Below are 16,227 nucleotides of genomic sequence, written 5' to 3'. Positions count from 1 at the left end.
CTAAACGGGAAATATATTTCTGCATATTTCATCCATTTTAAATTGCGATGTAATATTTACTTACTTTCCAAGTTCTGCACTGCCATGTACACACTATCAAGGATTTCCTGCAAGAAATTGAACTCGCATGTGACGTTTGACACAGTCATGATATCTTTGACTGTCCACACATTGAGATTGCCGTAGGTAAAACACTGACGGTCGAGTTGGTATGTTGTTTGGTTTGTTGTTTCACGCCGCACTCGGCAATATTCAAGCTATATGACGGCGGTCTGTAAATAATCTAGTCTGGACCAGACAATCCAGTGATAATATCATGAGCATCGATCCACGCATTTGGGATCAATGACATGTATCAACCAAGTCAGCGAGCCTGACCACCCGATCCCGTTAGTCGCCTTTTACGTCAAGAATAGTCGCCTTTTACGGCAAGTATTCTACCCTGGAATCTTACTGGGATATTGCTCGAGTATTGCTAAAAGTGGCGTAAAACCATACTCACCTTATCGTGCCATCGAGAGATGCCGTACACTTTGTCTTTAAAGCAATCAGTTGCTCAATACGAAAAGCATCTCAGTCTTTACACTGGCCAAGGATGTCAAGCATCACTGGAAACACCTTTAAGGGAATGAAAACGTAGGTTAAATGACATAAAAACTGGCGAAAAGTTATTTTTTTATTCTTGGAAGGTACATGTACTTGGTGTGTGTTGAAGATGCTGGTCTGTTTGCTTATTAAATTGTTGTCAAAAAGTGTCATGGCAAATAAGGAATTCGAACCAATAAAAATTGGACAAATGGTTTGATTAATTTTAGCAAGAATTGTCACCAAAGAGTCCTGGTCACGTGGGATGGTACAATGTTTTACATCTGTACGTTTATCAAAAGTATTTTCAATGGATTTGTGATGAATGTAGAAAATTAGCTAAGCACACTTACAGATGTTGGAAAGGTGGTCATGATGGAGAATGAAATTGTATTGATGTTAACAGCATCATTACAAAATACACATAACATACTGCTTACCTCATGACTTTCTCATGACACAAACTATAACCTTGCAGAGTTCTTTACCTCATTTTCAGCCAAATGGATGGGTGCATAGTATCTGTAAATATGCCAATGTGATTTTTGCCAAGATGACCTACCTACAAACAGGAGAGAATCCGGGAACCAATAATAAATGTCAAGCCTCCTTGAAATAGGAGGGTTCTGTAAAGTAATAAGATGTCGCGTTAGCAATATCACAGCCTGGGACAGCAGAAATGGGCGTCACACATTGTACTCAAGTGGGGGGTCGAATCCGGACCTTCGGCGCGACGAGCGAACGCTTTAAAATCTAGGCTATCTCACCACGCCTGTAAAGTAACGAAATGATCTACTGCACTGGGTGTCACAAAAAGCGATATTAGCGCTAAGGTGATCGTAACTCCTGTACCTTAACAGTCTTACGGCAGTCGCAGGGCTCAGCTTGTCCTGAACTGTCCTGCAAGATTTATATCATTAAAGGGTCTTTATCATTCTTGTCACGGTCATACAAATTTCTACGTCATGTAAACACCTGGATTAGGACATCAATATATCATATCAGTTTGACAATGGGCAACATTGTTCTGCAATATTCCAGCTATATGACGGCGGTCTGTAAATAATCGAGTCTGGACCAGACAATCCAGTGATAGATATGAGCTTCGATCCAGGCAATTGGGATATCATTTCATGCATCAATCAAGTCAGCGAGCCTGACCACCCGATCCCGTTAGTCGCCTCTTTCGACAAGCATGCATGGGTTGCTGAAGACCTAATCTACCTTGTAGTCTATTCTACCTTGCAGTCTATTCTACCTTGCAGTCTATTCTACCTTGCAGTCTATTCTACCTTGCAGTCTATTCTACCTTGCAGTCTATTCTACCTTGCAGTCTATTCTACCTTGCATTTGCAATGCGCACAGGCTGCACTTAAAGGCAAACGACAAATTACCTCCGGGAAAACGATCACTTTTCACTTCGTAATTTCCCTTTGAAAATGTTGGTTTGTCCGCAAGGAATGTCAAAATCGAAAATATCAGATGATAAAATGGTGAGTATGGTTACATTTCGCTTTTAGCAATATTCCAGCAATGTCGTGGCGTGGGGCACCAGAAATTGGCTTCACACGTACCGATTTCGGGAATAGAACCCGGGTCTTCGTCGTGACGAGATGATAAATAAGAATACATCAAAAGCAGATGAATCTACGAAAGCCCATTAGGACCATATTGGTATATTGTTTTTTCTCTTTTAAAAGTCGTAATTACGAGAAAAAATAGTTTACAATAACTTTCTATTTATTGCTTTGTCATATCACGGTGATTTTCATCATTGTAAAAGTGGTTATTACGACTTTCTCTCTCGTAATTACGAGTTTTAAAAGAGAAAAAACAAAATACTAATATGGTCCTAATGGGCTTTCGTATGAATCGGTGTTGATTTGACAGGTTGACTACTACATTTGACTTGATGGTACTATCTGAATCAGACGATACATCAAGGCGTTTTCGTTTAGGCATGATCCTAGAGAAAAATGAAAACGCTGACTGAACATAAAACCAGACTAAAATACCCGTCACAGCGTTCTCCACGAAAATATCGGGATGACGGGTATATATATATATATATATAAAAAATCATATACAGGTTTATAACACAATACATTACACAAATGACTTTAAATGTGATGAACAAAAATTTATCTGTTGACATTAAGACTATAAAAATAGCATGGCCTAATGAAACACACTATAGAGTCTGTACAACGACACCTACCCCGTGGGCGACACGGGAGTGTCTTCGCACCAAGTAGCCGGACAGGAAACTCGTACAGTAAACCTATATAAGGGATAATGCATTGATCAAATGTATTTCTTGACAACTAGATAATATATAAAGGGCTACCATTATACTTACTGAAACATATATATTACATAAGTGTGACCACTATGAAATTCTACAATATTACCAACACTATAGGATGATATATATCAATCTTACATCAGACAGTAAACAGTTACAAAACAATAATTACTAGCCAGCATATTGACCAGATTAAACAAAGATAAACCATACGCATAGGTCTTCAGCAACCCATGTTTGCCGTAAACGGCGACTTTGCTTGTCGTAAAAAGCGACTAACGGGATCGGGTGGTCAGGCTCGCTGACTTGGTTGATGCATGTCATCGATCCCAATAGCGTGGATCGATGCTCATGATTTCAATCACTGGATTGTCTGGTCCAGACTCGATTATTTACAGACCGCCGTCATATAGCTGGAATGTTGCTAAGTGCGGCGTTAAACCAAAAAAAACAAAACCCAAAACAAAACTATTTTAAGCAATGATTTATTTTAAGACTTTAATCTACAATTTATTTAACTAAAATGTATAACTAACCTTGAGTTGTACAATATTCAAGCTGGTGTGTAATCCTCATGCAGTGATTGTATTACAAAGTTAATAACATGGCGGGTGACATGTATATTTGAAACAGGACCAGTCAAGTGAGAAGCTTGGTCTGGGCTGTTGTTAAAAAGACAATGACATGACAATAGACCAATCTAAATACCCTTATACCTGAAATGTGACCAGCCCTGTGACAAAGTGCAGTAAACATGAAAGCAAAGAGAAGATGGACTGACAACTAATTGCAACTTACGCGCGCACAAGCGTCTGTCGGATGACTTAAACCTGAAAAAAGATTAAAATGATTAATTATTCATTAATGTACACGATATAATATCACTAAATTAATCCCCGTTACATATATCCGACTAGATGGTTTGAGAAAGATACAAGAAAAGAGTTCGTCCAGTTCTCGATTTAAGATAATAGCATACCTTTAAAACTGTCGCTTCATGTAACGTCTTCTTGAACCCAAACGAAATCCAACGGTACCGATGCAAGTAGATCACTATTGACGTTTGCCCATCACACACAGCCATTCAAATCTCAAAAATCAGTCAGGGCAACATATTTATCTCCCTACCAAGTGTGTTTCTGCGATCCGCTCTAATGTTTAAAAAAATCATGCTCTGGTGTGTTCCTGCGATCTGCGCTGTAGTGTGCGTCAAAAACGTGTTCTACGTCCTACACTGGTAGTACACTTCCTAGAACAGATCAAGGACATTCTCACCACTCGATCAAAATTTATCCGCATATGTTGCAGGGGACCTATTTAAGCCAGAATCAAAGGGTTGTATATGGTGTATGGTATCTGACAATCTCATTAAAATCAGATCTTAGTTCTCGCTACCGCTAAACAAAGATCTGAGGACATCCCATTACGGGTCACGTCAGACCGACCTTGCGCGAACTTTGACCGACCAATGGAACTGCCAATCAGAGGGCAGCTTTCTAGTGCTTTACGGCACTAATTTCAAATTGGCGACTATGCTTCGAAACATATTTTGACAAATTCTCGATAACAAATTTGAAACCTGAACAAAAGAACATTCTGGATTGGCTAATAGATGGGCTGGATCGTATGGATTCAGTTGTAAAACCCGTAACTATCGTTCGGAATAAAGTTTTCGAGGTTGCATGATAAGAAATCACATTCCGACTGTCACTTTCATAATCTGGTAAGCGACGCTCTGATTGGTCGGATGAAAGGTCGTTCTGACGTGACCCCTAAAGGAATGTCTTCAGATCTTTGTTTAGCGATAGCGAGAACTAAGGTCTGATTTTAATGAGATTGCGTATCTGATGAAGTTGCATCAAGATATATTGAAAGGTTTACGAGTTAAGTTCATCAAACCCTCATTTGACGCCACGTTCAGCGAGCAAAAGGTATCACGTCATAACATTCCTGATGTGTATACAAAGATTGATAAGGAAATATTCTTAGTTACCTGAAAAACGAAATATGAAGGACAGATGTTCGTTTAGGCAGGTGATAATAATTTTTGTTGCCTGCCAAAAATTGTTTTGGATTGTGTTCATCGTATTTCCTCTGCAACGGTAGAAGTACAGTATAATCGCCATATATACTGACGAGCTAAAGAAACGAAGCATCGGTAAATTTTATTTATTTTTTATTTTTTGAACAAAATATGTTTTAACCGAAAACTTGCTGGAAATGATCGCCTGAATGCAACCAACAGATCATGCACATGGATCGTGCATTTCGGGCAGTTTGATTTTCTAACTATCAATTGTGAAAAACGTGTAATTTTGCAAAAAATCGTGAAAGAGTTGCATGCACGTGATGCATAAAAGAAAAACGTTCAACAATACAGTATGACACTATCACATATAACAATCCCACACAGAAGATTAACGGCAAAAGACAGATTGTGAGAGAGGCTAACTGGAGCTCTTGGTGTATCAAATATTGGCACATAGGGATATATGGCCAGTACATTTAGTGCGGCATTAAAAAAAAATTGAACAATATTTCATGTGTGTGTGTATGTTACTTACAATCGAGGAAAAAAAAGAACGTTATGTAATGTTATTACCGGTATATGTAACACATATATAAAAACAACAGCAAGCAGAACAGTGCAGAATAGAGTTTTTGAACTTGATCTTGTGTGAGTATTTTGAAGACTTGTCAGCAGAGGTGTGACCCTCATCCCCAAACGCGCCCTGGGCTTGACTCACAATGACAATCAACTTTATGAAATGTATGACACTCTGAACACCTACAGTCGGCCCTAATTGTATAACATGGCTCAGGCCGCTTCCTCAGAGGCTACATCGTCCGCCGTGAGCGGGAGAGACTGTAATGCACGCGCCGCACGAAATGCACGTAGTTGAAACTTGACACGACGCACTTGGAGGTACAATGAGGGCGGTGTAAGGCTTTGCAGTTGACACGACTGTCGTCTATAAACAAAACGGCCAGCCAGATAAATGGAAATAAATGCACTTGCATGCCCAGGTTGCTGCGATTTCCGTATTTTCTAATCAGGTAATCGTTTAACAGCAGTTTTTCGTGCGGGCTACTGATAGTCCCGTCAGACAATTATGCCAATGTGTACGTTTGCTGTAAAATGGACAACACACTTAATACATTAATATATAGTCATGTAATTTTCTAAAGTCTGCATACTAAATTACATCTTCCTTCAATCATTCACCTCCAACTACTGTTAAACTATTCTTTGTTCTTTAAATGTCAGGTACCGACCATTTAATAATAGGGTTTGTGTATGTACTTTAATTTGTTTGAGAAAGGGTTCTTCGTCAGTCACCGCACCAAAACATACCAAGCCTCACCACCCAATCCCGCTTCTTACGACAAGCAAATTCGCCTCTTATGACAAGCATGGGTTGCTGAAGACCTATTCTAACCCACATCTTCACGGGTCGACCTTACATTATGGTACTTGTTGTTACCCTGCCTGGCGCTTGGCGTTATGCGGCCAAAACAAACCCTTGTCCACGCGGCATCATAAAATTATATCTTTTTCAAGAATGTTCTGGGAAAAATTATTTTGGGATAAAATCCCCCCTAGAATAACAAATGGTCCAAACCTTAAAAACATCCTTGTCCAGTGAACACTGTTTTGTGTGTTATCTTTTAAAAAATATAGCAGATCCCCAAGAATGTTAAATGGTCGGCCTCTTAAAAAAACACATCATATTATTGAATTCTTTTTGATTTAATGAAAACCCTTTCACATTTATGTCAATGTGCTTTGTTGTCAACGTGATATCTCGTTCACCTCGGCCTGGAATAATCGGAATTATTATTGCTGAGTGCGGTGTTAAACTTTTCTCCGAGAGGAACCATGGGTGTTCAGGCAAAGCTCCCAACATCGTAGTAACACAGAGCGTAGTGCTGTTCTGAGCAGTCGGCAGTGAACAGTCTGTAGTGGTCGCCAGCGTCCAGCAGCACGCATTGCTCGGAGTTGTTGGGCTGCCCTGGTCCCAACTGGACACTAGCCTCGGGTATTTGGCCTGCACCGCTCTCGGTGACCCATTCGGAGCTACCGGGTCCACCCAGCCAGTACACGTTGGTTGTTGGTTTCCCTAGGAGACGATAGACATGCATGAGCGAATGATTTGAGTCGGTGAATTGGCTTGAACGCCTCTTTGAACAGTATTTTTAATTTTAATTTTAATACAGTATACATGTATTTGACAGTTATGTCAACTAAATTATATATATATATATATATAGTCTCTTGATTTCACGTGTGGGAATGAGAAATACGAAATAAGATGATGTATGACTGAATTAGTCTCCCATAGTTTCATGAACCCAAATTTGTCCAGATTCCACAAGGAAAGTGTGCTTTACGTAGTGAAATTCAAGTTTCAGACATGTGGTTGCATTTTGCTCCTGTGTGAGATTCCCCTTCCAATAGAGGTTGAAAATCAGCCATGGTGGGGAGAAAGTTATCGAACGCTGAAAGATGGCAAGTGATAGGCATGAAAAATGCTGGCATGTCATGCAGGGCCATTGCAAGACAAATGGGTCTTCATCACAGTTTTATCACTCGTTTGGCTGTCAAACATGGTCAAACCAATTATGTCAATGACAGGCATAGGTCTGGTAGGCCAAGAAAGACCTCTAACAAAGAGGATAGACGTCTTTTCAGGATAGTCAGACGAAATCCATTTGCAACAGATTTAAGACTGCAGTGGATTACCCATCAGAGACTCTCGACGATGACCGTAAGGCGTCGCCTCAGAGCGGCATGTTATAACGCCAGAAGATTAGTAAAACGACCTCAACTGACTGAGAGGCACATACGGAATCGTCTGATATGGTGTCGTGCCCGTATTCGATGGAACTTGGCCAACTGGAGAAGGATGACGAGTGTCTAATGCTGCTATGAACTGTTGATGGTCGAATACGTGTTTGGAGGCAACGTAACACTCGTTTTGCACCAAGGAACATCAAGAAGACCTTAGCATGTGGCGGGGGGTCTGTCATGATTGGCTGCAAACTTCCGCTGGTGACAATTCGTGGAAATCTGAATGGCCAACAACACCAAGATGCCGTTCTTCGTCCAGTGGTAGTCCCTCATTTTGACAACAATCCTCTTCAGACAAGACCTGTTTACATGGATGACAAAGCTAGACCACACAGATCTCGGGCAGTTTTGGCATATTTGCGTCAAGTAGCTATTGCCACTCTTCCTTGGCCGGCCTGTAGTCCGGATCTTAATCCGATTGAGCATCTCTGGGACATTCTTAGCCAGAAAATCAGACATCGTGATCCCCCAGTTCAAAATCTCGCTGGACTTCATGAAGAATGGATCCGTTTGCCTCAGAGAAGCATTCAACGACTTGTAATGAGTATGAGGCGTAGGATTGAAGCTGTGGTCAATGTCCGTGGATCATAAACACGTTACTGACGTTTCTGTCTTGCAATAGACTCTGCACTCCCTAGGGTGTCTATGTGACACCTGATATGGTCTGCTGATATCATGACAGTTACATGACAAAAATGTTTTCTAATCCTTCAATTTCTGGTCTTCGGCAAAATTCCTTTCTGCTCATATTCTTTTGGAACACAAGATACACTTGCTTTGGGACAACTTTTGCATCACATGAGGTTTACATATACGGCTTATAACAATCGTACATCTCGTTATAATAGTCAGCATTAAGTGCCAAAAGTAACAGCTCACGCATATGGTGGATGGCGCTTAACTTTTGTGCATGTGTATGTATATATATAGAGAGACAGACAGAGAGAGGTACATCACGATCATATTATTTAAATCCACTTTACCATTTGAACGCGTACATATGAGACTTTTCTAATTATTGCACTACAAGAACGAAAACATATCATAATAACATACCAAATGACGTTAAGACATGGTACTTGTTGGTACCCTGCCTGACACTCGTCATAAAGGGGATGGTTGGCTCTCGGTCAGTCTGCTGTGTCTGGTTTGGTGTGATATCAATGTTAAAGTTTCTCTCTCTCTCTCTCACTCCCACTCCCTCATCCCCCCTCCCCCATCTCTCTCTCCCTCTCTCTCTCTCTCTCTCTCTCCAGTTACAGGTACGTTTCAACCGCACTCAGGTTAGTGGTTTCAACTCACTGAGGTACTGCAGCTGCATTACGATACATCTTTGCTCCCAATCAGACCAGATCTCCAGCAGGTAACTTGAGATGTCACCACATGCTGCCCCAGCATCGGCCCAGGTCATCGGATTTTCCAGAACCGGCATGCAGAACCCACAGGAGCTCTCTAAGCAGGGACCGGGGTGGATCTCTGAAAACATGTAATACCATCACAATTTAATAACTTTAGAAAGAAGTCATCATTTGTGTGTAGTACTCCTGGTCAAGACAAACTGACTATTGTATCATACATCATTGGAAATGCTCCCTGGGGTATCGGGTGGTCAGGCTCGCTGACTTTGTTAATGCCCATGCTCATGATGTCAATCACAGGATTGTCTAGTCTAGAGTCGATTATTCATAGACCGCTGGAATATTGCCCAGTGTGCCTTTACACAAAACAAACTAAAAACAAATTTAATTTCAGGTAATAAGTTGTGTTTCTGGTGATTCAATACAGACCTTCATTTCTTAAAAAGACATCCATATCGGGCAGAGGCGTCCAATCATGTTCCACATAGTAGTCGACGTTCAGGAGGATGCACAAATCTTTATCTCCGTGGTAGCCGAAGGCGGTGACGTTTCTGAACAGGCTCTCAGACGCACATGCTAGAGCACTATCAGGGAACAGTTCCTCTACCGGCTCAAGGTAGGAAGTGTCATATCCAGTGTCCATCAACTTCCAAAAGTCAGATATGGATGCAGGTTCTACCGCTGACGTTACCAGAATTGACAGAAGTAATTTGGCAGCGAGGAATTTAATCGTCACCATCTCGAACAAAATGTTTCTACTGATGACACTCGTCAAACACAACTGTACATAACGATTTGTAGTGCACCTCCTGACACTCTCTGAGCAGTGCCCTTTGAAGGAGAGAAACATCACTCAGCAATCATTGCAAAACATACACGTGTACATGTTGATATCTATTAAAGAAACATTGTGTTTCCTTTTCCAGTATTAGCAGTCTTTCAGAAGAGACTTTATCTGTGAGACCATTAATCCTGTCAACAGCATCCTGTTTATTCGCTCTCTTATGCAGTCAGTACACGTTAATTGATTATCGTTGATACCCATTATAAGCACGCTCCTGTTCCTCGCATTTCACTGTGACGACGTTTTAACATGAATACGACATTTCGATGTCAAACATGTCTTTGTTTGGCTATTCATCGATCAATAACTGTGGCATTATCAGTTTGTTTCAGCTAATTTTTGAACTTGCTGAAAAGGGTGAATTGCGTGAACTGTTAACTGTGGTATTTGCACAGTTAAATATACAATCGACCCTCGTTGTGTCGAACTTGTGAGGACCGGGGTTCGAGACAACCAGGTAAATTTCCGAAAACCAAACATGTTGTGAGAGATTAATACATGTTGTTGTTGTTTACCGCCGCACTCAGCAATAGTGAGTCTGTAAATAATCGAGTCTGGACCAGACAATCTAGTGATTGACATCATGAACATCGATCCAGGAATGTCCGGGTTCAATCCCCGGGCGCGTCATACCAAAAGATACTTGTTGTTACCCTGTCTGGACCTCGGCATTAAGGGGCCTAAACAAGGACTGCTCAGCTCGGCGTCAGTATACTATGCCTGAGTAGGACATTCATGTTAAACTGCGGCATGGTATCTAAGTGAGCTGGCACTATAAATCGGCATCAGTCCAGACTAGTACAAGCAGCCACACACACGTGCATATACGTCGCTATATAAGTAAAATAATCTTGGACGGGACGTTAAACCCAATTTCACCTCACCTCACCTCACCTCAGAAGACATTGCCACCACTGTCCTATACTTTGTATTAGCGATCTTAGCACTAAGATGATCGGCACGTCCATACACTTACGACAGTCGTAACGCTAAGATCGCTTTGTGGAACAGGGCCCTGTAGAAATCGGATAATAAAAACCGAGCATATCACAAGCGAGTCTGACTACCCGATCCCATGAGCATTTGTCGCTGAAGATCAATCTTACTCGGATGTTCAAGGAACATTTGTAAAATGACCCAAACGTGGCTTGCCAGAGTTGAATCGGTGTCACCCAACACATGACTATAAGTATTCAAAACATGAAGAACGAGAAGAAATATCGCTTCCCAAAAGAACCTGGGTGACAGTTGAACCGTTCAGCAACATAGTAAATCTTCATTTAAAAGTTGCCTCCATTCTGTCAGAAACCGGTTTCGTTTGGTTGGATATTTAACGCCGCACTCAGCAATATTACAGCTGTATGACGGCGGTCTGTAAATAATCGAGTAATTTTTTTATAATAAAAGGGATGTACTGTTATCATACTGCATTATGCCACTAGAGGCTGTGATGGTGTATAACATTTTAGAGTAATCTCCCTTGGCGACCTAGCCGTCGGGACCCCTGTTTTACCGGATGTACCACCCGTGTATGTATGGCAATAAATACAAGATGGAACACAGAATGTCGTTCTCCATTATTTATTTATTTATTGTTTGCGGCGTTAAACAAAAAACAACCAATCAAGCAATTTAATGGTCTGGTTTGGGTGGATGTTTTACGCCCAACTCAGCAAAATTCTAGCTATATGACGGAGGTCTGTAAATAATCGAGTCTTGACCAGACAATCCAGTGATTAATATCATGAGCATCGATCCACGCAATGGGGATCGATGACATGCATCAACCAAGTCAGCGAGCCTGACCAACCGATCCCGTTAGTCGCCTTTTACGACAAGCATAGTCCCCTTTTACGGCAATCATGGGTTCCTGAAGACGTATCCTACCCCGGAATCTTCACGGGTCGAATACGTTTGTTATGAATATATCTACATGTGGGTGGATGTGTACAAGTTTGTTTTTTTCTATCAAAGTTATTGTAACTGTCCGTACTATTACATACAAAATTGCAAGTGATCCCTTGGCATTTCCTTGGCATTGTAAGCGTTTCTGATTCCTTAAACAGAAATATAATTTTCGCCACGCAAATAGTGGACTAGTGTTTACTGGTTGCTGATAACAGTATCACGCTTCACGATGTCACTCATTTCACCTTGTTGTCTTCAGCTTTTGTTTTAATGAATAAATAAGCAGTCTGCGAAGTTATGATTGTTGACATTACTCAAATTGTTGTCTCGGATTGATGATTGACAGCTTATTGACATTTTTTACTTACAGGCATTACGTTGTCACCGTCTCCATTTACTGCTAATTACATTTTTTAATGGTCACATAATAGCACTGTTTCTAAAATCTGTTCTTAATCGGGTACGAGTTTGTTTTAATAATATTCAGTGTTTGTTCTCGTTCAATCTACTGCTCTTATAATAATACGTCATTTTAAAGTTTCAATTACAAGGGTCAAGGGGAAATGGTGTGGTGGTATGAATGAAATTAGAATAAAAGTGAAAAAAAGTTAATCAAAGACCATGATAATTGAGTGAGTGATTATGGTTTTACGCTGCTTTTAGCAATATTCCAGCAAATTAACGGCGGGGAATACCAGAAATGGGCTTCACACATTGTATCCATCTCTGGAATCAAACCCGGGTCTTCGGCGTGACGAGCGAACACTTTAACCACAAGGCTACCCGAGCGCCGCCCAAAGGACGACGGCAAAGCATTATGGAACATACCATCTTGGGATTATAAAATCTAACTAGTTCCCTTAAAAGTCCCAATTAGAATCCGCGGAAACTTCCTGTAGTAGCTCCACGGAGTGTTTGCGTACATAATTAGACATGATTCAAAACATTCTACGCAGTAACTGCGTAGCTAAGTAGACATTTTACAAAATTCTGCGCAGGCTTCGCGGAAATTTTGCGAAATAAAGTAAAAGACTTTTGCCATGTTGTAGATGTTCTTAGAAGAATTTACTTCAGTATGGCTTTCCTAATATGCCACGCGTATTTACACTTGATTTACGTTTATACCTCCATAAACACATAAAGTATTGGAGTCAATTCTTAAACAAAGGTTTCAAATCATATCACACTGTGAAGTTTTAACATATTTCACTTCGATGATAGATTACCAGTGATCAATCGATAAGATGTTGAAGACAGCATGTATTAGTTGAGTAGATCGTCAAGTTCTCTCGCACAAAGAATTAATTTATCTTTGTGCGAAAGTTGTCCATGTATAGCGTCCTACAGTCGACTGTTTTGTTCATCTGCTAAGGAAAGAGACGATTGACTACCATGCTCAATGCTGGTTGTGTGTGATTCCATATCAGTATCAGATCCGGGGTAGAATATGTCTTCAGATACCCATGCTTGTCGTAAAAGGCGACTATGCTTGTCGTAAACGCGATTAACGGGATCGGGTGGTCATGCTCGCTGACTTGGTTGATGCATGTCATCGATCCCAATTGAATGGATCCATGTTCATGATGTCAATCACTGGATTGTCTGATCCAGACTCGATTATTTACAGACCTCCGTCATATAGTGGGAATAAGCTGAGTGCGGCGTAAAACCAACCAACCAACCATATCAGTATCAATTCCATATGCTTGAACCGCATCGACAAGGCGGGTTGCAAACGAAGGTACATGTACATCGCCAAATATTTCTTCAACAGAAGTGTGTAATGAATTCGCATTGTTAAGGATAACATCAATCCAGATTTGCTCAAGGAACGGTTACTTTCTCTTCGCATTCTGTGACAGTTCCAACCACATCGAAAAGATGTCAGTCGACGGTTTATTTCCGGAACATAAACGAAGTGCAACGCATAAATGTGCTGAGTGTTCAATACATCACGGATACCCTCATCCGCAAACCCGTGAAGATTCCGGGGTAGAATAGGTCTTCAGCAACCCATGTTTGACATAAAAGGTGACTATGCTTGTCGTAAAAGGCGACTAACGGGATCGGGTGGTCAGGCTCGCTGCATGTCATCGATCCCAATTGCGTGGATTGATGCTGTTTAACGCCGCACTCAGCAATATTCCAGCTATATGACGGCGGTCTGTAAGTAATCGAATCTGGACCAGACAATCCAGTGATTGACGTCATGAGCATCGGTCCACACTATCCCGTTAGTCGCCTTTTAAGGCAAGAATGGATTCGCTGTGCAGAGTTGCGTCCCTTAGGCACGCCAGAAACCTATGATTGTGGGTTCGAATCCCAGTTCGCCCCTATTATGTTGCTAGGATTGTCAGCACCATACCCGTGCTAAGTGGTAAACGTCTGAGACCTGCATCACTTCGGTCTTTCCTCCTACATTAAGCTGACACGCCGTGATATAACTTGAATACTGTTAAAAGCGGCGTTAAACCCAACTCACTCACTCTAAAACGTATATGAATGACCTCACAGTTGTTATATTTGCGTGATCGGGACGCTCTCGTTACATTCAACTAGAAGTGTACCATGCAGTTTTCCTGCTACTCATTCAGGGGCACACCGCACAATATTTCTTTAGAAGAACGGCAAGGAACATCATCCAGGCAAATACCCGTGAAGATCCGGGGTAGAATAGGTTTTCGACAACCCATACTTGCCGTAAAAGGCGACTATGCTTGTCGTAAAAGGCGACTAACGGGTTGCTGAAGACCTATTCTACCCCGGAATCTTCACGGGTCCCACGTACTTGGGATACGATGACAAGCATCAACCAAGTCAGCGAGCCTGACCACACGATCCCGTTAGTCGCCTTTTACGACAAGCATTGTCGCCTTTTACGGCAAGCAGTTTAGTTTGAATCATAGTTCCCTGGCACTGTCTCATCCAGATTTCTCATTGTACCCTTGTGTTAGTTTATTTTATTTTATTGGTTTTGTTTCGCTATCATGATGTCTCTGTACTGACTGAACGCAGTGTCATCTCGCAGTGTTAGTTGGTTTATTGTTTAACGCCGCACTCAGCAATATTCCAGCTATATGACGGCGGTCTGTTAATAATCGAGTCTGGACCACACAATCCAGTGATTGATATCATGAGCATCGATCCACGCAATTGGGATCGATGACATGCATCAAACCAAGTCAGCGAGCGTGACCACCCGATCCCGTTAGTCGCCTTTTACGACAAGCATAGTCACCTTTTACGGCAAGCATGGTTTGCTGAAGACCTATTCTACCCCGGATCTTCACGGGTATCATCTCGCAGTGAGTTGCCGTAATTGTGTCGGCGCAGGTATCTCTCAAATGACGACTTTATACTCCGCAGTGTGTTAGTTTCAAATTCACCCCCATCCTCTTCCGCACAGAAATTATGAAATGATTATTGTGTTGAGATCTTTGGGTTAATTTCATAAATAAGACGACCTTCGCCTATAGACAATAAAAACAGGTTCAACAATTTCATGTCATGAAGGGTCTTTCTAGCAGTGATATTCAGTTTTCCGCATTTCAATCATTTTGTCTATATCACTACCATCGACTTCGATAAAACGGGATTGGCGTTAGTGAGTGTACGGGACTCACTCGAGGTTGTTGTTGTGTAACTTGAACTTGACCTTGATGACGTTAACGCTGACGGCCGCACACCTGATCTCTTTGATGTGTCGATAAGCTTGATTCTAGTCTCCTTTTGCTCCATTTCGTAATCTATTCCATCCAGTCGCCACAGATAGTTTCCTTCACTAACATTCTTAACAATTGTTGCTTGCCCAGACCAATCAATTGACACTTTAATGTTTATGTCGGCCATGTGTGTTCAAGTTTATCGGGTAAACGTAGTTTATCAGGTAAACGTAGTTCAAATGGTCATAATGGTCATGTGACATGGATTGACCAATCAGTGTTTTTTTAAGAGCGATATACACAATGTTGATAACGCTTGATCTCACCCAAGCGATATCTCTTGTGGGAACCAGTTTGGGTTAATACAGCCTTTTTTTTTACCTCAAATATATATTAAAAAAAGAAGAAATTATTTACGATTTTTTAAGATTTTTCAAACACGGAACTACATTTTACGTCGCAATTACAAGGGGTGGTGAAATGTCACTGCGTATTATGTAGGAATAATTTACTGTTCAAAGCTTTGCCACTCGTGGAAATATCCCCTTTTCACCGTCATGTGATGAGAAAACCAGGACATTTCACCTGACACATGGAATATTCTCTATGGTTTCCCAAACGATGAAATTTGTTCACGATAAAATTGAGATATATAACAGTACTGGATACTCGCTGACAACATAAACACGTTTGGTTCAAGAAAACACTTTTTA

The 16,227-nt window shown here is 41.2% G+C and overlaps 1 protein-coding gene across 1 annotated transcript; it reads right to left on the bottom strand.

Moving 5' to 3' along the window:
* Positions 1–6,778: 6,778 nt before the first annotated feature.
* LOC139446598 (uncharacterized) lies at positions 6,779–9,839 on the bottom strand. The gene is made up of 3 exons (XM_071227885.1): positions 9,530–9,839; positions 9,045–9,218; positions 6,779–7,011 (listed from the first exon to the last, which is right to left on the bottom strand). Exons 1-3 carry the CDS (start codon positions 9,837–9,839, stop codon positions 6,779–6,781), a joined length of 717 nt encoding a protein of 238 aa, XP_071083986.1.
* Between the last annotated feature and the right edge of the window lie 6,388 nt (positions 9,840–16,227).

Source organism: Haliotis cracherodii, unplaced genomic scaffold, assembly GCF_022045235.1.
Source record: "Haliotis cracherodii isolate W230 unplaced genomic scaffold, xgHalCrac1.p SCAF_6, whole genome shotgun sequence".
Lineage (NCBI taxonomy): Eukaryota > Metazoa > Mollusca > Gastropoda > Lepetellida > Haliotidae > Haliotis > Haliotis cracherodii.
Note: the sequence above shows the minus strand (reverse complement) of the source record. Positions and strands in the feature narration are given on the sequence as shown.